Source organism: Manis javanica, chromosome 11, assembly GCF_040802235.1.
Source record: "Manis javanica isolate MJ-LG chromosome 11, MJ_LKY, whole genome shotgun sequence".
NCBI classification, from domain to species: domain Eukaryota; kingdom Metazoa; phylum Chordata; class Mammalia; order Pholidota; family Manidae; genus Manis; species Manis javanica.
The window spans coordinates 101,725,976-101,752,934 of NC_133166.1; the positions used below are offsets into that span (position 1 = coordinate 101,725,976).

General features: G+C 43.9%; 1 protein-coding gene across 12 annotated transcripts in view; it reads right to left on the bottom strand.

Moving 5' to 3' along the window:
• SRGAP2 (SLIT-ROBO Rho GTPase activating protein 2) overlaps nt 1–26,959 on the bottom strand; it is a 225,303-nt gene that overhangs the window by 134,538 nt on the left and 63,806 nt on the right. For all 12 annotated transcript variants that reach the window (XM_017648950.3, XM_017648947.3, XM_017648948.3 and 9 more), the window contains one exon: nt 1,166–1,358. In XM_017648950.3, the coding sequence (XP_017504439.2) occupies nt 1,166–1,358 (193 nt within the window). The remainder of the gene's footprint in view (nt 1–1,165; nt 1,359–26,959) is intronic.

A 26,959-nucleotide genomic window follows, 5' to 3' on the forward strand; every position in this document is an offset into this window, starting at 1 on the left:
CAGGGGAAACTGCCAGGACCCCTAATGTGTTCCAGGAAGACTAAATCTGGTAACAGTGGGTGAGGCACATGGGAATGGGGAGAAGCTGTAGACCGTGGTCCTCAGTGCATGCTGTTCATAGAATCACCTGGGAAGCTTTACACCACACTGCTAACTCAAGCCCTGTGCCCAGAAATCCTAGGTAGCTGGGCTGGAGTGGGGCCCAGATCTCAGCATTCTAAAAAGTTTTCCAGGGAATTCTATTGAGCAGCTGGGGTTGAGAAGTTTTGCCATAGATGGTGCAGTAAGTATGGCAATCACTCAGACAAGATGATGATGGTCTAAATGAGGGCAAAGGCAGTGAGAACAGAGTGAAGGGTGCAGTTGTATGAAATACTGTAAATATGGAAGGTATAGAGCATAGCAACCATTTGGGTGATTAAGGTGTATGGCTACAATACCATTCATTTCTTCTGGCTACACAAAGTCTGGTGAAATGGTTAAGAACACAGTGTCTGGAGCCAGACTGCCTGGGTTTGAATTCCAGCTCTGCTTTTCATTGACTAGGGGTGTGTGTGTGTGTGTGTGTGTGTGTGTGTGTGTCTGTATGTGTGTGTGTCTGTATGTGTGTGTGTGTGTGTGTGTGTGTGTGTGTGTTGGTTTCTCCGTGTGTGTGTGTGTGTGTGTGTGTGTGTGTGTGTGTGTGTGTGTGTGTGTGTGTGTGTGTGTGTGTGTGTGTGTGTGTGTGTCTGTATGTGTGTGTGTCTGTATGTGGGAGACCTTGGGCAAGTTGCTTAACCTCTTTATGACTCAGTTTCCTCATCTGTAAATTGGAGCCATCACAACAACCAACATACACAGATGTTGCAGAGATTAAGGGAGTTAACGCATACGTAAAGCCCTCAAAACCAGGCTTCACACGTCGGAAGAGCCATAAAAGTGTTTACTGTTATTAGTTGCGAGGTTCATCATTGATTCTGATCTCTCCAGGATCCTGAACTGCGTGTAAGATTGATCTGGAAAAGGAGATGTCCCTGAGAGAGCTCTTGACCCTCAGCCGCTCTGAAGTCCCTGGGTTCCCTGTTTAATGAACCCCGCTGGACCTAGGTGGCACACCCAAACCCCGCTTCCCTCCATCCCAGACCCCAGTCCTGAGATCTGTGAAAGTAACAGCTGGAGCACCTACTTGAACTGCTGGTCCTTGGTGCTGCGCGTCTTGGCCAGGAAGCGCTCTGCCAGCTTTTCCAGGTTGCGGGAGTAGTCCATCTCGATCTCAGCCTTCTTGCGGAAGAAGTCCTGGAGGTCCTGCAACAGCTGCACGCGGAGCTCACACTGCTGGTCCAGGCATTTCATCTGCTCTGTGAGCTGAGCGCGGATCTCTGCAACAAAAATGAGGTACGCCAGTCAGACAGAGATCCCGGGGATAAAAACATACACGCCAACATGTACCCCTTCCATTTAGCTGTTCCCTGTCCTCTGGGAGACCTAATTTTTAAAAAAGCTTAAAGTCTAAACTGGCTACATGACACGAGGCACCTCTGAAAACTCCACCAACTCTTTTCAGACCCCTGAAGAATGCTGGAACCAGGACTCTGCTGAATCACTTAGAGAAACTGCTCACTAGACATAATAATACTCAGAACTACCATTTATTGAGCAATTGACTGCATTTCTGGCACAGTACCAGAATTTGGGCTCCCTCCTGGCAGAGAACCTAAGGAATTATCTCCCAGCCATCCTATTCCATAGGTACTACTTTTATCCCCATTTTAAAGATGAGAAACTGGCTCTGAAAGAAGTCAAGTTCATAAGTGGCAGAGTTGGGATTCCAACCCGGACAGACTGGCTTTAGAGCCCAAGCCCCTTCTTTTATACTTTCTCCCATCATTTCAAAATGTTCTTCCGCATCTTCACAAAGTAGGGTGAGGGTCAGGATATTTCAACAGAGATAGAAAGAGCTCAGCCCAAGGTCAAAGAGTGATCAGGGACAAAACAAGCACCAGGACTTCTAGGCAAGCAAGCCATTCACTGTGAGTCAGACTCCAGTTTCCCATATCTCAAAATATAAATCAGTTTCCAAGAAGTTAATTTTTTTCATCGACAAAGCACTCATATCTCTGTTGCTTCATCCTCACCAATGCTCAGGGCCTCTGCTGCATCAAAGCTGGACATATTTCTGGTGAAGCTCTAGCTTGGCACATATTTCTGGCCAGCCAGAGGGCTGGTACAGGGCTAGCAAATGCCCTCTCTGGAACTGCAACGATGGTGGAGGCAACCAGATGTGCCTCAGATGCAAGAGTCCATTTGTTACTGACAAGAGACCTGGCACCTCCTGGAAGCAGGTGCCAAAGAGGACTGCTTTCCAGCTCAGAGAAGGCCTGCAGTGCATAGCCTGCCGAAGTCACAGCCCAATCCCCATATGAGTCACAACAGAGCCATTTCTTTCAACCCTTTCCCCTGCAAGCCTGCTCAGCTCCAACACATTCGGATGTGTCAGAGACTCCAGTCCCAGGGAAAAGAGCACCTAGATTATTGTGACTTTCCTTATGCATGCTCCAAATTCATTTCCAAATAATAAAGTTCTAACAATGCTACGTAATGCATGGGGGGCATCTAGAGTTTTCATCTGAGCTGTGGATAAGTCAGAGGCAAATACAGGACTGGGGACATGATATTGAAAGCTCTGCGAATGACTCCTTTTATGAAGCAATGAGGGATGGGCCAATGATGCATTTAGCTTTGCTTTGGAGTAACTGGGGGTCCATAATCTAACCCCATCTTCATTTCTGTTTCTGTTTTTACAGATATCAGGATGTAGCCCAAGAATCTGGCCCTTTATGTACGAACTTAGGTGATTTACAGGTGCAGTTCTCACCCTCTTCATCCCCAAGTCTCCCCCTTGCCAACCACCAAGGCCAACCAGGTCTGCAATAACCTCACCTGAACTGAAACTGAGCACCGGAGGATTGTTTCAGACAGAAGGCTGTGCAGAAAAGCCGCCTACCTCATCACTCATCAAAGCTCTCTTGTTCTGTGTTTTTTTGGAGTCTGATTACAAGGGTGTTGCGGGGGAAAGATCTGCAAGAGGGCATGTCAGGCATCTGGTTCTTGCCAGGGATTTCTGGGCCTCTTAAAGGCAACAGCCCTTATTGAAACTTCCTAGAGGCAACTGTCCCCCTTCTGTCTGGTGATGGAAGTAGTAGCTGGCAGTCCTACCATTGGATGGGCAGGCTGTGGGTGGACAGGACAGTCATAATGCTCATTGATATTACTTACAACTTGTCCAGTAAGAATCAGGGCATCTTGGGTGAAAAGGCTCTTTATAGGTAACCAGGCAGTAAGAGGTGTGCAAGAGAATATGGTGGGCAGAGGGTTTGCCAGCCCCCTCCAGGTCCCCTGTGATTCATTTACGACTTTGCCTCACTGTTCTCACTGATCAGGGGCATAGAAAGGAGCACTGTAGAATGGATGATGCCCACCCTCCACCAAAAGAGGGGGGCTAGGCAAACTGCCATGATTCTCATGATAGCCCAGGGGTATGCCACTCCACAGTTCCTGTCGCAGGAACCAGCACTTCCCAGGAGGCCTCTGAGATACTGATTTAGTCTGCAAAGCCCCCAGGCACATCCAGCCAGCTCAGAGCTCCACCCTGACTTCCTCAGGTGCCTCAGTGACTTGGTATTGCAAAGCAAAGTGCATCCCCTCAGGCATCCCCTCCGGGCCCCTGGGGGGCAGGGAGCATGTATTTACTGAACACCCTCTATTGGCCTTTGCATACCTCATCTCCTTTCAGCTCAACTAGTCCAGAAAGTAATCTCCAATTATCCTGAATGCACAACTGAGAGACTGAAGTAAGATTTGTTGAGCAATCTACCAAAGGAGCATACAATTAGGTGCCAAGTAGAGTTGAGGCTTTTCTGATTTATCAAAGAGGCTGATCGTGGTCAGGGAAACAAGAGAAACACACAACAGAAGGCGAGCCTGGAGTGTCTGCAGGTATTTCTGGGGAAATCACAGTCACCATAGCTCCCACTCCTGGAACTATGCCCTTGTCCACCTTCCCATGGGAGGGCAATTCAGGACCCGAGTCAGGTTTATACTAGCTCACTAATTCACTAGCTGATGTTGCCTTGTCCACAACTGGCTGGATCCCTTCCCTGATCCTAGATCTACCCTACAAGGCATCTTTGTAGGAAGTGCTATTCTTGTCCTATGAGCACACCCTGATTTCAGCCACTAAGCCCAGAGAGCATAGAAAGAGAAATCAAACCCCTGCCTGTGATCCACAGAAAAGAAGTCTCAGTTAATGGATACCACCTGTCACTGTGGCTGATTTGTGACAACCTCCTCTGAGCATCTTCCCCTGCCAGCAACCTGCCTAGAAGGAGAAGCCTGCTGGCCCCCATCCTCAGAGCATCCACACAGACCTTTAAGGGAGACTCCAACCACCCCCATCTCCAGAACTGCAGCTCCAGGACAGAATGGCTGCTCTGTCCAGGGCAAAATGTGCTGCTTTAGGCTTCGGCTGCTGCAGTAAAGAGAAACAATGGTCTCCAAGAGGCAGCTGTGCCAGCCCCAGTCCCCCGTTCACGCACATGAAGGCGCAGGGAACAATAGGCCACTCAATGCCAGCACGGCTGGGCCATGTGCCCAGGCTAAAGGCCCCTCTGCACCCTGGCCTACCAATAAACTACAAGGGCAGAAGGAAGAAAAGGGTAATTTATAAAACATGGAGGAATTCCTCACAGTTCCATCGCGTGCTTAGGCGAGAAAGCACATGCACGTGTGTGCATGCTCAAAGACACACTCACACCACCCACACCATGCTTTGCCACATGAGCTCAGGAAGGCTTTACAAATCCAGTTTACAGTTGGATGAGAGCTCCTGGGAGCTGGGCGTGCTAGGGTTCTTGTAGGTTCCGCCCCTAGAACTACACGGGAAGGAGTCTGGCTCTCATTTTCTAGAAGCAGCCATATCCCACGTATGAATGAATTCAAACAAAGCCAAGGAACCAAGGTCACATGAACTAGCTGGAGTTCTACATGCCAAAAATGACCTCCCCCAGGCACAGAACACAGCCCACAGACTCAGCAAACCTTTATGGGGTTTCTACTGTACGGCAGACCCTGTGTTAGGTGATGGTGATGGAGAACAAAATAGGCCCAAATCCCTCCCCAAGAACATGGCTTGACAAAGAAGAGGCACAAAAAGAGAGCAAAGATAGTTTTATTGGTTTTGCTTTGAAAATTCCTCATGAAAACACAGCCATGGTAAGAAGCCATAACCGGAAGACCAAAAAATTTTAAAATCAGTAGCAGACAGGAGAAATCAAGCAAGAAGCCTAAGAAAAATTCAGTGACCCCTGACCTTTTTCCCTATTATGTTTTTAAAAATGAACACTGGAAGAAAAACTACAGCTTCCCTTGCAAAAGAAACCAAAGTTTTGGAACAAGTTTCCTGACAATCAGAGTTGACCTTCAGTTGAAATTTCATTCAAAGATTCAAGTGAAAATGTATCCCTATCATTCTGGAATTAGGTAATGGTGATGGTTGCACAACCTTGTGAAGGTACTTAAAATACAAAGAGACAAAAAAAACTGAGTTGTACACTTTAAAAGGGTGAACTTTATGGTATGTGAATATATTTCATTTAAAAACTTTAACCCCACCAAATAGCATGTCCCATTGAGCAAAGGGGAAAACGGCCCTACAGACAGGTGCCAAAGGGAAGAAGGAATTCTTGGTTCCCATTTCTCCATCTGCGTGGGCTGAATCTAGATCGGCATTGAATATTCCTAAAGCAAATCTTGGAAGCTGCCCCTCAGGACAGCAAACTTGGCCATAACACTAAACTCCAACAGTGGATCATCATTCCATCATTCCTGAAGGGTGTCAGATCAAAACCTGGCAAAGGGTGTTTTTATGCATGAGTTCAAATCAGGGTCAGCAGACATGTTCAGCAAAGCATCCCCTGGAAAGTGCTGGCTCCCTGTCCAGGCCTGGCCACTGCTGAGATCCTAACTACACCTGTCCTGGGAGTTAGAGGGCTCAGAGGAGGCTCATTTCCTTTTAAGAAAGATGCTGAAGGGTTACAAGAAGGATGAAATTGGAAGAAAAATTAGCCCTGATGGAATGCTGATCATTTGACAAAAACAGTCAGGGCTCGGCCACACCCAAATAGAGTCTAAATCACGGAACACCTGCCATTGCAGGCGACACAGTCCTCTCAGAGAACACCCAAGCGTTCACCAGTCAGCAGAATTCGGGGGGATTTTCTTCAGCCTACCACTTTCAATCCAGCAACAGGAGCCCCTTTCTTTCCCTCTTTCAAAACTGATCTCCTTCGTGAGGAATTTTCTCTGATTAATTCACATAGAATTCCTCCTATGAATCTCACATGTCTTAGGAGAAAATGGGGACGGGAAGGTAGGTCAGAAGAAAAATGTGATCTTTCAGGAGAGCCACAGAGGCACGTCCACCTTTCTCCTGGATGGGCTGGTACTTTGGGTGGCCGGAGCTGCGATGCCCACAGGTTCCATTCAGAGCGTGCAAAATGTTAACATCAGCCCATGTTCCCCATAGGGAACTGGCCCGACTGCCGTCTTTTTCCACAAAAATCTGCCTCACCTGCTTTTAGCCCTTTCACAAACACATGACGTCACCTCAGCCATCTCAGGAATATTAATGCCTAGTACCTCTCCAGCAGGTGTTACATAATAAGACAATTGAGGCTTTCTTCAGGCTCTACCCCCCATATCTCTTACCAAGACCTCTTATCAGAAGGTTAATCAGCCCCTCTCAGAACTGTTTTCCTCAGGAAACAAAATGCTGGAATGCCCTGCCCCGTCTTGCTCTTTCCCCAGTGGTCTGCTCTTCTATAAGCTCAGTAATGGGAGGGCCCTTAAAAATCCCCGTCAGGCAGATGAGAGAACCAAAGCCACGGAAGGGAGGGGAGGGGACTGGCCTGCGATCGCAGTGAGTCAGCAGCGGATGTAGGCCTCGACCCCAAGTCCCTGGGTTCCCAACCCAATGTTCTTTCTCACTTATTCTTAGTGAAATCTCTATTTGAGCACCTTCTAGGTACTCTTGAGAATGGAAAGACAAAGGTCCTCCCTCAAAGTTAACAGGTTAGTTGGGAAGAAATAAGTAAAAAAAAAAAAAAAAAAAAAAAAATTAAAAACAGAACCATCACAAACAAGGTGAAAAAATGAATCAAGTATGCTATGAGAGCAGAGGGGAGACATGTATCAGCCTCCCTTGCTACACTACCTCCAGTGACTGATGTTACTACTCATCGATGACAGTCAGTGTCTCAAGAAGAGGCCAGCAAGCTACTTTCAGTGAAGCGGAAGACAGCAACTACTTTCCTTAGAATGTGACTGATTTGCCTCGTCACTATAACCTGCTCACTACCAGGCAGAGGTAGACATGCGTCCATCCAACGGACCAACGAACAGCCGCTAAGCTTCCAGAGTATGTTAGATGTGATGGACACTGATTGCTCTTCCTTCTCGGCACCCACATCCTCCCCAACTCTTCAGTCCGCGTGCTTTTGGTAAAGTTGATTCCACCTCCACCCTCTCCAAAGACGGTGGATGTGACCTCCAGGCCTGGGGATGAGAGCCCGAGACGGCCGCCACCATCTCGCCACCAGGAATGGAAAGCCTGGCTGAGAATGGAGCTGACCCAGAGCAAGCAGGGCTGCGAGGCGGGGAGAGGAAACTTGGGCCCCTGGGTCAAGTCCTGGCCCGACGCTGGCCTACCGCCCGCCCCTTGGGCAGCTCAGGCTGACTGACTCATTCGCTTTCGGCTTCAAATAGTTTGCACTGGGGTTTTGGTCCACCACAGACAAAGGAGTCCTAACGGGTAACGTGAGGGATTCTGAAGGGCTGGGCAGCACGCAGTCCCTGTTCTCAACAAGCTTTCAACCAAATTGAGAAGATAGGATGAAAACATGCATTCCCAAAAATTATACATTTATGTAGTATGTGATAATGCTAGATATTAACGCTGTATTATATAAATATTTATGTTACCACATACTGTAAGTGCATGAAATTCAGAATAAATACTGCAAGTAAAAGTTTGAGGACCCTGAAAGAGCAGCGGGGACTAACATTACTTCCTGAAGAAGTCTATCAACTCCCTGAGAGACAGAATCGGGCTACTCAGTTGGCCGGCGTACTCCTGGGACCCAGCACAACACGTGGCATACAGCAGGCCTTCGAATCTGTGCAGGGAAGAAGGGAGGAAACAGAAGGCTGGACTAGTATTTTGAGGAGAGTAGAATTTGAGTAAATGAGGAGATTCCAAAGGAAGGTAAGTGTAAGCCAAGAGGTGGGAGTATTGAAGCACGGCCTCTTTGTGACGCAACGAGGATGGTGGTGTAGCCAGAGCAAAGGGTAGCTGTGGGGCCCGGTCAGAGAGGAGGGTGCACGGGGAGGGTCAGCTCCGAGGGCTAACAGAGTGGTCTGGACTTCAAGTGGCCAGAAATGGAGCTGGTGAAGGTTTATGTCATGTTGAACCCAGAGCTGAAGGGAGATCAGAGTGGAGGAGGTCTGCTGGACGGACTCCTAGACCTCCTAAATTAAGAGACAAGTGAGCATTAATGAGCAAACCAGGCTGAATGGAACAGGGGTCAAAATGAGTAGAATTCCATGACTGGAAAAAAGATCCCTGAACATACTCACTCTGGTCATTAGCCATGCTACATACTTTAAACCAGTGATCCTAAAGCTAGCGACTTCTAAGCTGTCCCTTCCCTATACAGCGGTCATGTAAGAGAGATAGATCCCTGGCTTCAAAGGCAAGATGGTTATCCTCGGAGAAGGAAGGAGCTGGGGTGGTAACTCGAATCCTGGACTTCCTGGCTTTGTTTTTTACTACAGTCCTCTCCGTTATTTTAAGTTTGACCATCTTCAAACCTGTCTGCCCTATGTAGCAGATTGTCCCAAAGTTATGAAAAAAGAAGCTCTCCTTCCCTTGCATTAACTTCACATGACCTAAAAACAATGCACGCAGCTTCGGAGACAGAGAAGCCAGCCAGCGGGAAGGAGGAGGGGAGAAATGGCCCTAAGAGTTTCCAAAGGAGGCTCAGTCATCCATTAACTTTCGGGCCCCCTCGGGCCCCCAAGTGAAGACCCAGAAAGCAACCTCATAAAGCTGATGAGGCGGCGGAGTGTGGAGAGGAATGTTTCAATGAACTTTAATCATTGTGATTGCCCTGGCAGGCCGCCTGGGCTCCTTCAAGTGCCTCAATAGAAAGTTACAGACAAAAGGCTCCCAAATGAACAAGCTGCCACATCAGATGCCAAAGTAGTAATTTTAGCTCCTAGGTCTTGCCTGAGATGTTTAAGAAACAGAATTCTTGAAGTCCAAAGTCTAGAATTAACTTGTACTGCAAACTAAAGATTTGGAACAAGATGACCAACAGCTCCTCAGGGAAATGTCACCTCGTCTGATGTCCCTGATTCAGTGCCAGAGGCAAACTACAAGCCAGTTCCCAAGGACCACAACAGTCAGCCAACAGACCCGGCAAGTACTTACCTTACACCGTCTCGGTGCAACGATCCGAGTGATGAATCATTGGTACATAGAAGAAAAATATAAGACATTCTCTTGCCCTTGAGGAGCTTATATAATTCAACTGGGAAAAAAAAAAAAAAACGGGAAAGCTAAATGCAAAAGTACTCAACAGTATCTGACTGTGTGTGCTAAGTGTGCCAAAGCAATGGTCCCAGAGCACGCTCAGAGAGGAGGAGGTCAGTATAAACAAGTGTGGACCTGAGTTAGTCTCGAGGCCTTGAGCTGGGGAAGACTTAAAGAGATGTAAGGGCAATACAGGAAGGAGGGTTGTGGTTATTGGAGGAAAGGTGAGGAGGCAGAGGTGAGCAGATCGGCCTCTACGTAGAGCAGGAGGCACTACGACTTGAAAGTTTACTCAAGAAGAGTATGGGGGAAAAGGATTGGAAATGCAGGAGAGGGCTGCCTGCTTGATGAGCAGATCAGATACAAACACAGTTCAAAAAGCATCTGTAAGCTGAGGACAAAGCAAGGTAAGAGTCTTGCACAGCAAAGGGACAGCACAGGGAGAGTCAAAACCCAAAGAATCTCCTACTAGTCAGCTCCTGGGAAGACCAAATGTCAATTTAAACATGTCCACTAGGAATGGACAATGGTAAACTGCATGTTGCTCAAGTCTCCAACACAATTGAGTTGAAAACAAACTCAATCAATATTAAAATCATCCAGACCCTATATTCCTAGCGAGCTGGCTCTGGAGGGCTTACTTCATTTTGTAGAGGACCTGGCTCTGCACACAGTACCGGCCCATGGTTTCAGGGTTAGTTCAACACGCACGGACCAGGTACCTGTTAGTCGTCGGGAAGGGGCAGAGGGATGATTCCGGAGGACGGGGAGATCCCCCGCCTCTGAGGTGCCTGTGGAACTTCCTCTAGGAAAAGGCAGCTTTATTCTCCCATCTGGATCTGAGGAGAGGGCAAGTCTGGAAATAGACATTTGGGCACCAAGGGCAAGCAGGTGAGTATAAAATTAACCACGCAAGTGAATGCAGTTGCCCACAGAAAGTGTACAGAAGGAAAGAGAAGTAGGCCTAGGCCTGGGGGCACCCCCACTTAGGTGGAAATCCAAGAGGAAGGAAAGTAGACTGCAGATGACGCGGGATTAACAAAAACGTCAGTAACTGCAAATCACTTCAATAAGACAGCAGAGCAAAGAGTTCGTTAACTGGCAGGGAGGAGTCTATCATTATTGAGAAGCTGCTATGCCAGATTCAGGTCGTCACCCAAGATGAACACAGAGACCTTGCTGACTGGCTGGGATAGCTTGTACTGCTCAGCCACCATGGCTGCCCCTGGTCCTTCATGCTGTTGAGGGGCCAGCCCCCCAGCACCTTACCTTGTGTCTGTGCTGTGTGCCTCTCAATTCCCACCCTAGGGTTTCCCTGCTGCCAATGACGTGTGAGATTTGGACAGACCTGCTCAGCCACCAGCCGTGCAACCAAGCAGCACAGGAAAGTGAAGTTCCATGAAGATAACCCTTGACCAATAGGAGACAGGAGCTGGCAAATGAAATCTTCTCCCTCTTTCACCCAGTGGACCATTCAGAGATGCAGTAGCTTCACATGGTTTCTCTCAAGATGTCCCACAAGAACAAACAGCCTCTCGGGAAGCTGTGGCCAGCGTATGTGACGCACAGTCCCTTAGATGGCTCCCCCCGTCTACCTCTCTTCTCACTTCCTTGTCTCCTCATTCCTGCTTCCCTGGATGCGTCTCCCAAGTAAAGGGCAAGCTTTTGCCTCTGGCTCTATTTTCTAAGGAACCCAGGCTACAACACTTTCAGATGTTCTACGTGCTGTAGATAATACCTTCCTGGATGAAATTTACTCCAATGAAGGTATCTATTTAGGTATCTGCCTGGCAGATCTTTTCGAGTAGCTAACCAACTATTTTTCACAAACTCAACATATATGTGAAATGGTTGCTTGGTTCTAAGAACTGAGTAAGTTGACTACAGCTTATTTTCTATGTAAAGAGAAACTGCCTCCACAAAAGTTACAGGCAGACACATCTTACACATTCAATAGTAATCACAGAAACCGCTTATTAAGTACTTACTATGTGCCAAGCAAGCTCATAGAAAGTTGTGTCACCCTTTAAACGTAAAGGTACATTACCTCATTTATACATCCCAATGGGGTAAAGTTTGCAGTAAAGCAGAGTGGCTAAGAGCACAGACGTCGCATTTAGAAAGACCTGGGCCTTAATTTTAGCTCTGCCACATGCTAGTTATATATCTTTGATTAAGACACTTCATCTCTTTGTTTCATTATGTTTAAAAAGGAGTTCGGAACAGCCGCCACACCAGTGGATTATCATGAAGAACAGAAAAGATAATGTATATTAAGTGCTTATCTATGCCTGGTGCCTAGGATCCTCCATGAATAGTCAACTGTGATTCCTTCCACTTCTCAGATGATTGACCCCTGAGATTTAGGGACATCAATTAATTGCCTGAAGTTACCCAGATAGTTACAGATCACCGCAGATGAACCTAGATGTGCGTAATTCTAAAAAAAGTGCTCTTAACCACTCTCCTGCATTTGTTTCTAAGGCTGAAATATGAACTCACTGGACTATCTTTCATACTGGAATCCCATGGTTCTAGGCTGACTGGTTAACAAAAGGGATCCCTAAATTTCTTCAACTTATCAAACAAAAGTCCTCATTCTCACCATCTTAACTGAATGTTTAAGCATATGTTGGGGGTAGAGTGGCAAAACGCCTTATCATTTCTCCTGGAAGACAGCAGCAGCAAAAAGCCCATGCCCCCTCCTAGAGAAGCCGTCAACTGGACAGGTGGCAGAGCAGAATCTGACTCTGGAACCAAACTGGCTGGGCATTAGCTTGTGTGATCCTGGGCAAGTTTCTTAACCATTCTAGGCATCAATGTCTCCATGTATAAATGTTCAATAATAATAGTACCTATGCCTCAGGGTCTTCATGAGTTAATATTTGCAAAGTAATTAGAACAGTTCCTGGTATGCTGTAAATACTATACATGTTTTTGTTAAATATTTAAATCAACTCTGCCTCATAGGTTTTTTAATCCTTGAACTTTCTGGACAAGAAGGCATGGAATAGGAATGTCACAGAATAAATTAGTGGCTTCCAAACTTCTCCAGCCAACACACACATACACACCACACACATACACACACACACACACACACACACATTTCATAAGAGAATACATTTCCTTAGTACATGTCATGACTCTACTATTTTCTACATCTTTTTAAATGCTGGTTGCAGCCCACTCATTTGATCTCTTGACCTACTAGAAGGTCTCGACCTGCAGATGAAAAAAAAGAGGCTCCTGAATAAACCACATGACCACGAAAGGCAGAACTACAACACAGGGTCTTCAAACTGCTCAGCTTCTTTCTCATGGTTATTCTTAAATCAGAAAAGGCCTAAGTTTCACTTCTTGCTGGAAAAGAAACCATATATTTTGGGTGACCCTCCCATCCCCTCCACAGTTCCCGTGAGCACTAGAAATTCAGAGAACACCAAGCAATCAGTGGGCGCGTCCCATCTGCGTAGCTCCCATTAACTGCTGCCCAGGGCAATGTTCAGCCTTTCTGCATTAGGGAGAGGCCCCTGGCCTGTCCACCTAGTTTCACCTTCCCGATCTTGAGGCCCAGCAACTACAGTCACCCTTCGTACCTTTGGAGCAAAGAAGATGCGGACCTAACACAACAAATCAATGTTGTTATATATTTAACAAATTATTAACAGAATAGATGAACCTTGTTAACAGTCAAATTAAAAAAATAGAGTTCTTATCTCTTAGAGATAAATACTGAAATAGTCAAGGATGAATAATGTCTGGTATTTGCCTCAAAGTATGGAGGGGGATGGAAGTGAGTGGGGGATACAGATAAAACAAGACTGGCCATGAGCTGAGAATTACCGAAGCGGGGTAATGGGTACATGGGGGTTCACGATACTATTCTCTCTACTTGTGTATATATTTGAGATTTTTCATAATTAAAGGGTTTTTTAGTCTAATTAATGGCATATTTTTTTAAAAAGGCATGAGACAGTAAATGTAAAAGTAGATAAAGAGAACAGAAAACAAAAAAATCCTGATATAATACAGGGTATTTCCCTGAAACGGACATAAAACAAGCAAAATCAAGACATACGATGCTTAAATTTTTGAACTCCAAGGATAAAGAAAGAATGATTTAAAATCAATGGAGAAAAGACAACTCTTTGAACAGAACAGGAGGGAATATCCGGATGGTCTCAGATTTCTCCATGACATTTGAGGCCTGAAGGTAATAGAGCCACATTCCAAAAAAGTTCCGAGTGAGAACAACTGTGATTCAAGAACATTATGGCGAACTGAGTCACCGTCCAAGTGTGCAAAAGGCTCAGACATTCACAAACTTGAAAAATCTCAACCTATATAGAGCCATGAACCCCTCCTGAGAAACACAAATCCTGCACCCAGTAGATAATATATATATAAAAAGGCATTCGAACAGAGAAGCTCTGGCACCAAGACCAAAAAAACTGGGGCATGCAAATCCGAAAGATAGGTGTTAGAAACACTGCCAAGGGGAAAAATCCAGATAAGCTACAAAAATTGGGAGATGGGGTAGAGAGGTACAAGGAAGTGTAAGAATATGACTCACCTACTCTTGCCAGGCAGGGAATCAGCCAATCTGTCTACAAGTGAAGATTTAGTGAAAATGTAGTTAAAAATATGAATAATGACTTCAGCCTTCTAATGATTTTTGTAATCATTTTCTTACCCTTAGAGAAAACTTAGAGGAACTATGATCTTTTGTGGAAAAGAAACATTTATCTGAATTTCAGCAGCTACTTCGCATTCATTTCAGTGTCTTTTTCTTCTGTTAAATTCATGTACAAGTTCAATTGTTTTTATTTTTAAGCACATATGGCATAATGCCAGACTTACAAAATCACTTCACTCTCACCAGCCACCCTTCTGTTTATGTGTGCCGAACATTATCCCTGGAAGCCAAAGGCCCTGTGCCCAATCCCCAAATCCACCTCCCAACTTCCACCTTTGCTGGACCGGCCTCCTCTCTCCCCTCCCCTTCCCTCCCATTGCATCTCAGCTCCTGTCCCACTTCACCTTTCCACCTGTACCCAACAACTCACCCCTTTGCTCATGAAGCCTTTGCTCCTCAAATTATAGACTTATTTTCTGTATCGTCATGTTCCCCTCTCTGCTGGATCATTCCCGTAAGTAAACAAACTTGTTATATTGCCCACCATCTTATTTATTATTTATACATACATATATTTCCCTCTTTCTTCCCAGCCACTTTTTTCATCTTGCCTTTTCTTTACAATAAAATTCAAAATGATTGCCCATACTCCCTGTTTCCACTTATACTCTTCCCTTTTTCTCTTTAGCCCATATAACCAGGCTCTTGCTTTTTCTGTTCCTATGATGGGCAGTAATGACCTCCAAATTGCCAAAAGGGGTGAGTCTCAGGACTCAGCTTATTTCACCACCACAGGGAATGAACAGAGAAGGGATCACTCCCTGGCCCCAGATACCATCCTCTCCTGATACGTCCCTTGACACACAATTTTAATCTCCTTTACTGGACCTTTCTCCTCTCTCCCAACCTCTAATTGCTGAAACGCCCCAGGGCCCAGTTCTAGGACCTCTTTTCCATGTTTATGTACTTCCTAGATCTCTTCCAGTTCTGAACCTCCTCCAGTTCTGAACCTAGTGATTCCTAAATTTGTATTTCCAGTCCAGACTGCTTCCTGAACTCCTGACTCCTATAACTGACAACACTTCCTCTTGGATGGCTAGTAGGTCCTTAGAATTTAACATGCCCAAATCTGAGTTCTTGATACCCACGCTGATTCCCCCAATCCCTATCTCAGTAATGGTGCCACCATTCACCTGCCAAGCCAAAAACCTTTATAATTATTGTTGTCTCTTCTCTCTCTGACAAACTCCCAATCCAATTCATGAGCAAGTCCTATTAGCTCTACCTTCAAAATGGGTCCAGAATATAACCAATTCTTACCCCCCACCACCATTCCCAATGTAGTCCAATTCAGCATTATTTTGTTGGGAATTACTGTGGCAGTTGCTAGCTGGTCCTGCTGTCACCTCCCACCCTCACCTCTTATTTCTCCACACGGGCACACCTGGAGATACTGTAGCTTCAGTTCCAGACCACCATAAAGCAAAAATCTCAACAAAGTGAGTCAAATGAATTTTCCTGTTTCCCAGTGCATATAAAAGTTATGTTTACACTATACTGTAGACTATGAAGTGTGCAACAGCATTATGTCTAAAAATGCAATATATATACCTACATTGAAAAACACTTTTTTGCTAAGAAATGCTAACCATCATCTGAGTTTTTAGTGAGCTGCAATCTTTTGGCAGGTGGAGGGTCTTGCCTCAAGGTGGATGGCTACTCACTGCTCAGGGTACTGGTTGCTGAAGGCTGGGGTGGCTGTGGCAGTTTCTTGAATAAGGCAACAATGAGTTTGCTCTTTCAATTGACTCTGCCTTTCACAAATGATTTCTCTGTAGCATATTATGTGGTTTGATAGCATTTTACCCAAAGAACTTCTTTCGAAACTAGAGTTAATTAATACTCTCAAACCTTGCCAGTGCTTTATCAACTAAGTTTATGTACTATTTTAAGTCTTTTGTTGTCATTTCCACAGTTCTCACAGCATCTTCACCAGAAGCAGATTCCATCTCTTGCTATTTCTACCACAGCAGCAGTTACTTCCTCCACAGAAGGCTTGAACCTCTCGAAGTGATCCATGAGGGCTGGAATCCACTTCTTCCAAATTCCTGTTGATGTTGATATTCTGAATTCTTCCCGTAAATATGAACATTCTTGGGGCATCTAGAATGGTAAATCCTTTCCAGAAGATTTTCAATTGACTTTGCTCAGATCTATCAGAGGAATCACTATCTATGTCCTATGCATGGCCTTATGAAATGTATTTCTTAAATTATAAGACTGGAAAGTGGAAATGACTCCTTGATCCACAGGCTACAGAATGGGTGCTATGTCAGCAGGAATGAAAACATGAATCTCATTGTCCATTTCCATCAGAGCTCTTGGGTGATGAGATGCATTGTCACTAAGCAATAATATTTTGAAAGAAAATCTTTTTTTCTGAGCAGTAGGTCTCAACAGTGGGCTTCATACATTCAGTAAATCATGTTATAAACAAATGTGCTGTCATCTAGGCTTTGTTTCATTTCTAGAGCACAGGCAGAATAGATTTGGCATAATTCTGAAGGGCCTTAGGTAAATGATCATTGGCTTCAACTTAAAGTCACCAACTGCATAAGCCCCAAACAAGAGAGTCAGCCTGTGCTTTGGAGCCAGGCATTGACTTCTCCTCTCTAGCTATGAAAGTCCTAGATGGCATCTTCTAATAGAAGGCAGTTTCATCTGCATTGAAAGTTGTTTGGTGCAGCTACTTTCATTAACGATCTCAGCTGGATTTTCTGGCTAACTCGCTGCAGCTTCTCCATCAGCACCTGCTGCTTCACCTGCACTTTTATGTTATGGAGATGCTTCTTTCCTTAAACCTCATGAAACAAACTCTGCTAGCTCCAGACTTTTCTTCTGCAGCCTCCTTACCTCTCTCAGCCTTCCTAGAATTGAAGAGAGTTAAGGCCTTGCTCTGGATTAGGCTTTGGCTTAAGGGAATATTGTGGCTGTTTTGATTATCTATCCAGACCACTAAAAGTTTCTCTGTATCAACAATAAGACTGTTTCGCTTTCTTATCATACATGTGTCCACTGGAGTTGCACTTTTAATTTCCTTCAAGAACTTTTCCTTTGCATTCACAACTTGGCTAAGAGTTTGGCACAGAGGCCTGGCTTTCAGCCTATCTCAGCTGTCAACATGCCTCCCTCACTAAGCTGAATCATTTCTAGCTTTTGAGTTAAAAGTTGAGTTGAGAGACATTCGGCTCTTCCTTTCACTTGAGCACTTAAGAAACCATTGTAGGGTTATTAACTGGCTTAATTTCAATATTGTTGTGTCTCAGGGAATAGGAAGGCCAGGGGAGTGGGAGCAATGGGGGAACAGCCAGTCAGTGGGGCAGTCAGAACACACACAGCATTTACCCAGTGAGTTTGCCATCTCATGTGGGCACAGATCATGGAGCCCCAAAACTATTACAATAGCAACATCAAAGACCACTGATTACAAATCAGTATAACAAATACAATAATAACGAAAAAGTCTGAAGTATTGTGAGAACTACCAAATGGGACACAGAGACACAAAGTGGGCAAATGCAGTTGCCAAAATGGCACTAACAGACCTGCTGAACTCAGGGTTGCCACAAACCTTTAATTTGTAAAAAAAAAAAAAAAATGCAGTATCTGCAAAGCACAATAAAGCAAAGGGCAATACAATGAGGTGTGCCTGTGGTCTATTCCCTGCTCATCACCCTCTAACAGCTTCCCACTGGGGAAAAAAGCTGAAGGTTTCCTTAAGTTCTGTGTGGCCCAGCCCCAGGCTATCTCGCCGTCTGTCTGTTATGTTCACCCTTCCTCACTGGCCTTTGTTCACAGGACACGCCACACACACTCCCACCGCAGGGCCTCTGCATGTGCTTTCCTTGGCTGGAAGCCTCCCTCCGCCCACATTCTCACAGTCAGCTCCCTCACATCACTCACTTCTCTGCCCAAATCTCACCTCTATGGGGGAGCAGCCCATATAGTCACTCCATCTGAAAGAGTCCTTACCCCATTTTATTTTTCTTCACAAGACTTACAAATCTACTTAGGTATTTATTTATCATCTTATCCTCCCACCAGAACAAAAGCCCCATGATAGCAGGGACTTTGCTTTGTGCACTGCTGATCTCTGGGGAACATGGTCTAACACACAGTAAACATTCGATGAAAACTCAGTGAATGAATGAATGAAGGACTCTTTGCGGTAATGGGAGTTGGAACAATCTATTCCTGACTTCCTTGTACTTTTCAGTTTTGCTTGGATTTTTTACAATGGGCATTTCCTAAAGCAATAGCTATTCCTTTAAAACTTAAAACAGAAAACCAGCCAAAAATCAAAGGACAGATGCATTATCTAATAACGTCTGCTATAGTTTGATGAGTGTTTTTTTGCCCCATTATTTATGATAGCCACAAAAGAGTTCACAATGTAATGCCCACAGGGCATTTTTCATAATTGATGAAACCTTTTTAGGAGGAAACTTGACTGGAACAAAAATTTTAATTGCTCAGGGCTGACCAAAGAGTGTGAAGACAAGGCTCCCAAGCGAGAATGAAAATTGGCAAGGTTGTCCTAAATATCAATTCCCACTGTAATATTCTTTTCAATATTGCTGCCATAATCCAGATGCCAGTCCGATGTTAGCATCCTGCAAATCAACCAGCTGGATAAGAGTTACCATTTTCAAATAAGCCCACCCTTTCTGAGTAACAACCAGAGTTAGAGACTCACAAAGGCCAGTGAGAAGATTTTAAAGGACCCGTCTGAGCCCCAGTGATACACACACCACCAGGAAAAGCGCCTGTCCCTGCTCCTTCAACCAACCCACAGCAACACCCAGCAGAGTCAGTCAGTAAGTGGTGAGATCTGCTTCCTCCACCTCCAGGAGGCCCCGGGAAAGGGGAGCGCACAGGACCGTTTCCCTGTCCCTGATGAGTGAGGCCCAATGACAAATAGAAGGCATGAATGGCACACAAAGTTGGGCCACTGTTTCAGTGTCTCTCCTGTATGTCCCCATCTCCAGTGATTCCCCCATCTTCTGCTCTTTTCACGTGGAAAGCAGCATCAATAGCCTCCACTCTGGAAATGAAGACTAGTCATCAGCATTGTGGGACATACCACAGAAGTTATCCATCCTTGCACAGGATTCAAAACCTCATTTCCCAGTTCTTCACCTATGTTTTCTAAGGCTGTTGAACAAGCAGTAGACTGAATCCCCAGCACCTGACACATCTTCTAGGGCCTTCACATGGCTCACAGCAGTCATGGCAACTAACTACTGCATTTCCTTTGTTAAAAATCAACCATCTAAATTGTTTCCCCCATTTTCCCTTTAAAACTGACAGCATAGAGCCTCTGTACTTCACATTTGAGTGTGCAAACATCATTAACTAGGCCAAGTGGGTGTTTTATTCTGGTAAAACAAACACAATATAAAATTTACCATTTTAACCATTTTTAAGCGTGCAGTTCTGTGGCATCAGATTCATTCACACTGTTGTGCAGCCATCACCACCATCTATCTCTGCAACTTTATCAACTTCCCCAAATGAAACTGTCCCCATTACACGCTAACTCCCTATTCTCTCCTCCCTACAGTCTCTTAGGCCTGCATGTTTTTGAGCATTCCATCATTTTATGTTGTTTTAATTCTTTGTCACACATCATGAAGTTTATCATCACAGTGCACTAAGGGTTAAAAACAGAAAGTCTGCGAGCACTAATGGTGGAATGTAATTGTCAATTGGAAGCATAGAAACAGCTCTCAAGTCATCCTGCTCACATCAAAATGATCTTCACCAGATCGCTATGTAGGACTCATCTGACTCAAACATAGGAATCCAGTGTCAGAGACATAAGACATAGGAATAACCACATCCACACTGGCTTTCCAACTGTTAGAAGAAAGGCATTCAAAACCTACAACACACGATTCCCTTGCAGACATGCAGTTGAAACCACCTGTGGTACCTTACCATTCAGAAACAGACCTTAAAAATTTTATTTAAGAAGTCTTTTTCTCTTTTAGTGCAAAATAAAAAGTGCCCAAACATTAGGTCAAGACAAGAGGTTCCTCTTATTTTTAAAAAATGTATTATTAGCAGGTCATTAAATTTCCAACTATATTTTAATGCGTATTTGGTCCCACACTAAGCAGGATATTTTTTTTTAATTGACCTCTGTACATAATTTATTTAAATAAATTAAACAGTGCGCATCACTTATTAAATGAGAAAAGAAAAAAGTATCTTTCTATACAACGGAGGCTATTAAATTTTGAGTCTATATTAAAATAGGCTGTATAATTTTAATAATGTTGATATAAAAGAAAATGTTTTACCTAAATTCACTTCATTTTATTTTTTAAACTCCTAAGGGGGGTTCACAAAACTATATTACTCTGAAAGGAGTTCATAAATTTTAAAGTGTCATGAAATGCCAGTTTAATTTTAAAGTCTTTTTAATCAGACTCCAGTCATTTTAACCAGCTTCCTTTCTCTTCATTCTGGGCCTGTCTTTCCAAGGAAGCTAGTCTATCAGAAAAGACAGAATAGGAAAAGTAATTGCAATGTGATGAGCCCACTCAGAGGGGGAAAGAGGGTGCTGTAGGAGCGCACAGCTTAGGGCTCCGTGAGGGGCTCTCAGACTTGGAGGTGTCAGCCGGAGTAAGCCAGAGAAAGAGGGCAGGACAAGTGCACCAGCCCAGAGGGAACAACATGTTCAAAGGCCCAGAGGCAAGAGAAAGAAAGCCACATGCACGGAATTGAAATCATCTAAGAAATTCCAAGTAGCGGGAGCACAGAGTTTAAGTACGAAGGTGAAAAAAAACAAGATGATTAAAAAGAGAGGTGGGGGTCAAGCCCTGGAGAGGACTTCAAATAGCCTGAAGAAGAATGGAATTTTTCCTAAAAGCAATGGGAAGCCATTAATGTGAACACAGAGTAGAAATTAGATAAGCAAACTACAGTGGTCTTGATGACGTCAGTGCTCCCGTCCAACCGAGAGCCATAGTAGAAGGGAATGTGATGAGCCTTTTTATTTTCAGAGGGTTCAAGGTTTCCAATAGTTTTACAATGACTCCCTCAGCCCAGATTTCCCAAATAAAGCAAAATGCAAATAACTCCCCAAACACACAAAAAGCCTGGTGCTTCCAAACATGAGCAGGAGAAGAAGAAAAAAAAAAAACACGACCACACACTCTGATCTTGTAAGCCGATCAGTGCCGTCGCTTAGACACTTGGAGGCTGTTGGCAGAGAGCACAAGGTCTGGGTCTCTGAGTGTCACTTTCCTTACCCGAGAAACTGTGGCAAGTTTTCATCTTCTGCCTCCCCACCTCACACCATGTGAAGGCCATGTCTTGAGCAATGTAAGTGGAAAGGATTTTACCAGCTGCCCTCCCTCAATCCCAGGAAAAGCCAACAAGTAAATGTTTCATAATGTACACTACGTGTGCAGTTACACGGCTGCCTGGCCATGTCATGCCCTGAAGAGAACACTCTGCTGCTCAGACCCATAGATGGCATATTCAGGATGTGTTGGCAGGAACAAAATCCAGAGCAAAGCCAGCTGACATGAAATAAAACACTGAAATAAATAAAATAAGAATGAAATGAAAGACACTAAAACTCAGGTCTTGGTTCATTTCAGTCTGGCTCCCAGTCACGGCACACGCTTGGGCCAAATGCAGCTGACAGAAAAAAAATTAGCCTGGATTTGGGAGACCCAAGTTCTGGACCCTGAGCATACTCTGTGACTTGCATTGATATTACTTTTGTAGAATTAGTCATGATTTTACATGTCCCAAAGGTACTACTGATTTTAAAGATCAATGAAAAAGTAAAAGCAAAATCCTGTGGGTTCCGTCAGTGAAAGCACTCAAGTTCCTATGATGCTTGTCGGTATTTTTTAAGGACATAATAGATAATTGTTTTCATAATTTTATGCCCAAACTTTCTGGGCAGGGATTATGTCAAAATGTGTTTTTAAATAATTTTTTTTAAAAACATTAAAATGCATTGAAAAACATTTGACAAAATTCAACATTCATTCACGATAAAAACTCTCAATAAAATGGGTATAGAGGGCAAGTACCTCAACATAATAAAGGCCATATATGACAAACCCACAGCCACCATTATACTTAACAGCAAGAAGCTGAAAGCTTTTCTCCTAAGATCGGGAACAAGACAAGGATGCCCACTCTCTCTGATCTTATTCAGCATGGTACTGGAGGTCCTCACCATGAATCAGACAACACAAAGAAATAAAAGACATCCAGATTGGTAAGGGAGAAGCCAAACTGTCACTGTTTGCAGATGACATGATATTGTACATATAAAACCCTAAAAAATCCACTCCAAAACTACTAGAACTAATATCTGAATTCAGCAAAGTTGCAGAATACAAAATTAATACACAGAAATATGTTGCATTCCTACACACTAACAATGAACTAGCAGAAAGAGAAATCAGGAAAACAATTCCATTCACAATTGCATCAAAAAGAATAAAGTACCTAGGAATAAACCTAACCAAGGAAGTGAAAGACCTATACCCTGAAAACTACAAGACACTTGAGATAAATTAAAGAGAACACTAATTAAATGAAAATTCATCCCATGCTCTTGGGTAGGAAGAATTAATATTGTCAAAATGGCCATCCTGCCCAAAGTAATCTACAGATTTAATGCAATCCCTATCAAAATACCAACAGCATTCTTCAACAAACTGGAACAAATAGTTCTAAAATTCATATGGAACCACAAAAGACCCTGAATAGCCAAAGCAATCCTGAGAAGGAAGAATAAAGCAGGGAGCATCTCACTTCCCAACTTCAAGCTCTACTACAAAGCCACAGTAATCAAGACCATTTGGTACTGGCACAAGAACAGACCCATAGATCAGTGGAACAGAATAGAGAGTGCAAATAATAAACCCAAGGATATATGGCCAATTAATATATGATAAAGGAGCCATGGATATACAATGGGGAAATAGCCTCTTCAACAGTTGGTATTGGCAAAACTGGACATGTAAGAAAATGAAATTGGATTACTACCTAACTCCATACACAAAAGTAAACTCAAAATGGATCAAAGACCTGAATATAAACCATAAAACTCTTAAAAGAAAACATAGGCAAAACTCTGTTGAATATAAACATGAACAACTTCTACATGAACATATCTCCACGGACAAGGCAAAGAAAAGCAAAAATGAACAAGTGGGACTATATCAAGCTGAAAAGCTTCTGTACAGCAAAGGACACCATCACTAGAACAAAAGGCATCCTACAGTATGGGGGAATATATTCATAAATGACATATCCAATAAGGGGTTGACATTCAAAATATACAAAGAGCTCATGCACCTCAACAAACAAAAAACAAATAATCCAATTAAAAAATGGGCAGAGGATCTGAAGAGACAGTTCTCCAAAGAAGAAATTCAGATGACCAACAGGCACATGAAAAGATGCTCCACATCACTAATCATCAGAGAAATGCAAATTAAAACCACAATGAGATATCACCTCACACCAGTTAGGATGGCCACCATCCAAAAGACAAACAACAACAAATGTTGGCGAGGTTGTGGAGAAAGGGGAACCCTCCTACACTGCTGGTGGGAATGTAAATTAGTTCAACCATTGTGGAAAGCAGTACGTAGGTTCCTCAAAAAACTCAAAATAGAAATACCATTTGAAGAATGCAGGAACCCAGTTTGAAAAAGACATATGCACCCCTATGTTTATCACAGCACTATTTACAATAGCCAAGAAATGGAAGCAACCTACATATCCATCAGTAGATGAATGGATAAAGAAAATATGGTACATATACACAATGGAATATACACAATGGAATATTATTCAGCCATAAGAAGAAAACAAATCCTACCATTTGCAACAACATGGATGGAGCTAGAGGGTATTATGCTCAATGAAATAAGCCAGGCAAAGAAAGACAAGTATCAGATGATTTCACTCATCTGTGGCGTATAAGAACAAAGAAAAAAGTGAAGGAACAAAACAACAGCAGACTCACAGAACCCAAGAATGGACTAACAGTTACCAAAGGGAAAGGGACTGGGGAGGATGGGTGGGAAGGGAGGGATAAGGGGAAAAAGGGGCATTATGATTAGCACACATAATGTAGGGAGGGGGGCACGGGGAAGGCAGTACAGCACAGAGAAGACAAGTAGTGACTCCATAGCATCTTACTATGCTGATGGACAGTGACTGTAATGGGGTGTGTGGGGGGGACTTGATAATGGGGGGAATCTAGTAACCACAATATTGCTCATGTAATTGTATATTAATGATACCAAAAATAAATAAATAAATAAAATGCATTGAGAGTAAAAGACATGAAATTACATAGTAGCCTAATTGGGTGAACCTTACTTTCTTAGAAATTTCATTTTCCTTTCCAACAGAGTAACTTCCCCAACGTTTAAGAAGAAGCCCCTGTTCCAGTTCTTTATTATTAAAAGGCACATTTCTCAGAATGAAAGGCTGATAAGTTCCCCCAATTTATAAGCTTTGTCCTGGAGCATTTTATACACTGACACTCAGCACAATGTAGGGTAATTAGCCATTTACATCTGTCTTCCCTTCCAGGCTAGGAACACCTCCAGCCCAAAACCATGTCTTATTCATTGTCACAACCCAGCACCCAGCGCAGAGCTGGCATAAATGTTGAATCAGAATAAATGGCAATGAGTTGTGTTTTCCCCCGTCTTCAACAATGAATCTTTGGCAGATTCTCACAAAGCCTCAGAGTTAACTACGTGCAGATCCTGGGTCAGCTAGGCTTGTGATGAAGATTTCTGCCTAACTGCCTCTTTCTTCACTCTTCCTTCCCCTTCCCTCTCCACCTCCAGAGGGGAGTTCCCACTGGAAATTGCACAATTATTTGTGCAGAGAGAAACAACAAGCTTAGTTCCTGTTGACCTGAACAGCATAATGTTCTGGAGCATTCTACCTTCACAGAGGAGTAGCAAACCCAATCAGGGTTATTTTTCTAACTAAAAACTGTCATTTGAACTTCTACTTTTATCTCACAAGATACAACCTTCTGAGGCACTCACTTCTCCTTTATCCTGATCCGTCCATAATAAGCAATATAACTCTTAGACCATGTTTAACTGTTTCTGACCATGACCCATGATGAGCTATTTACATTGGGATGCCGCAGGCATGTGAACACAAAGACACTTGCCTAAAAAAAAGTTGATGCCACAGTATTTAACCCTTTCTATACCCAATTCACTTTGAAATTGTCTATCCTTCTATTTATCATACTCTATTTACATTCTCCAAAAAGCTGCTGTCAACTAAATTGGTTCTACGAGCTGCTTAGCAAAAGGGGTCACAGTCTGCAGGCACAAAAACACTGGTTTCCAGACAGGGTTCTGGTCAGTGTCTCAAAGTCAGTTTGGAGATTTTATGCAGTAACATTCAGCTCTTAAAAACAAAACAAATCGAAGATCAGGTATACAAGATGACATTCTCAGCTGGAATACACCATTCCACATCCTCCTGTGGAAAATGACACCCCCTGGACTTCTTAGCACAAAGAAACACAGGAATTTGGTAAAAAGGTTACAGCTAGACTGCATCCAGATATGCCCAATAACAAAGGAGGCTCAGGGAGCATCTGCCCCTAATGAAATGCCTCCGGAGCGAGCCACAGCCAATGCCTTGCAGGCTGTGAAGGTGAGCAGGGAAGAGAGAGATGCAGCCGGCCGTCTCTTTCTGGAGTTTGAGTTTCAAAGAGCTTTCACTTCTATTTCCGCACTGAAATGCTGTCAGAAAGTTCATTTCCAGAATTAGAAATTATCACATAGTTGGACAGACAAGTGCTTCGGGATGCTCTCTGGGTTTTACTAGTGGGGAAAAACCTAGAGGCGCTGAATAAAATTAAGCCAAATATGCCAAAAATCTATTTGAGATTCTAGAAGCAGAAGAAAAGGAGAGGCTGGGTTAAGAGAAAGCTGTGTCGTCTTCCTGTCCTGTAAGCCGGGGAACGGTGGAGGTGGGCGATCTCACCAATTTACCAAGTCTCAAAAACTACAGAATCCAGGTGTTCAGTAAGGGCAACTTTCTCTGTATCCTTCCTCATAATCAGTCTGCCCCTGGCGCCAGTTCCTAAAGAGTGGCCTTACGGAGTTAAGAAGAGGACAGAGAAGGAAAGTGGTTAAGATCTGATGGTACCTGGTTTGATATGGATGTAGATATAAATACACAGATACACACATTGATATTTACAGAGTAAAAGCCAGTGGCCTGCATGGCATGACATGATCAAACATCTCCTTCCCCTGCGTACCCCACCCCCTCCTCTCTGACCTCATCTCCTGCTACTCCCACTACGTCCTCACCACACCACTCTGCTTCAGCCACCGGGGCCTCTTTGTTATTCTTCAAATTCACCAAGCATACTTGGGCCTGAGAGCCCCAGCCCAGGGCCTTTGCACTGGCTGTTTCCCCTGTTTTGAATGCTCTTTCCCCAAATCCACTTACACCCTCACCTCCTTCAAATCTTTGTACACATCTTAACACAAATGTGACCTACTTTATAAAGCCTCCCCTAAAAGCTAGCCACTCCCCATGTTAAAATGCAACCTGACCTCTCTACCCAGCATTCACAAACCTCCTTACTT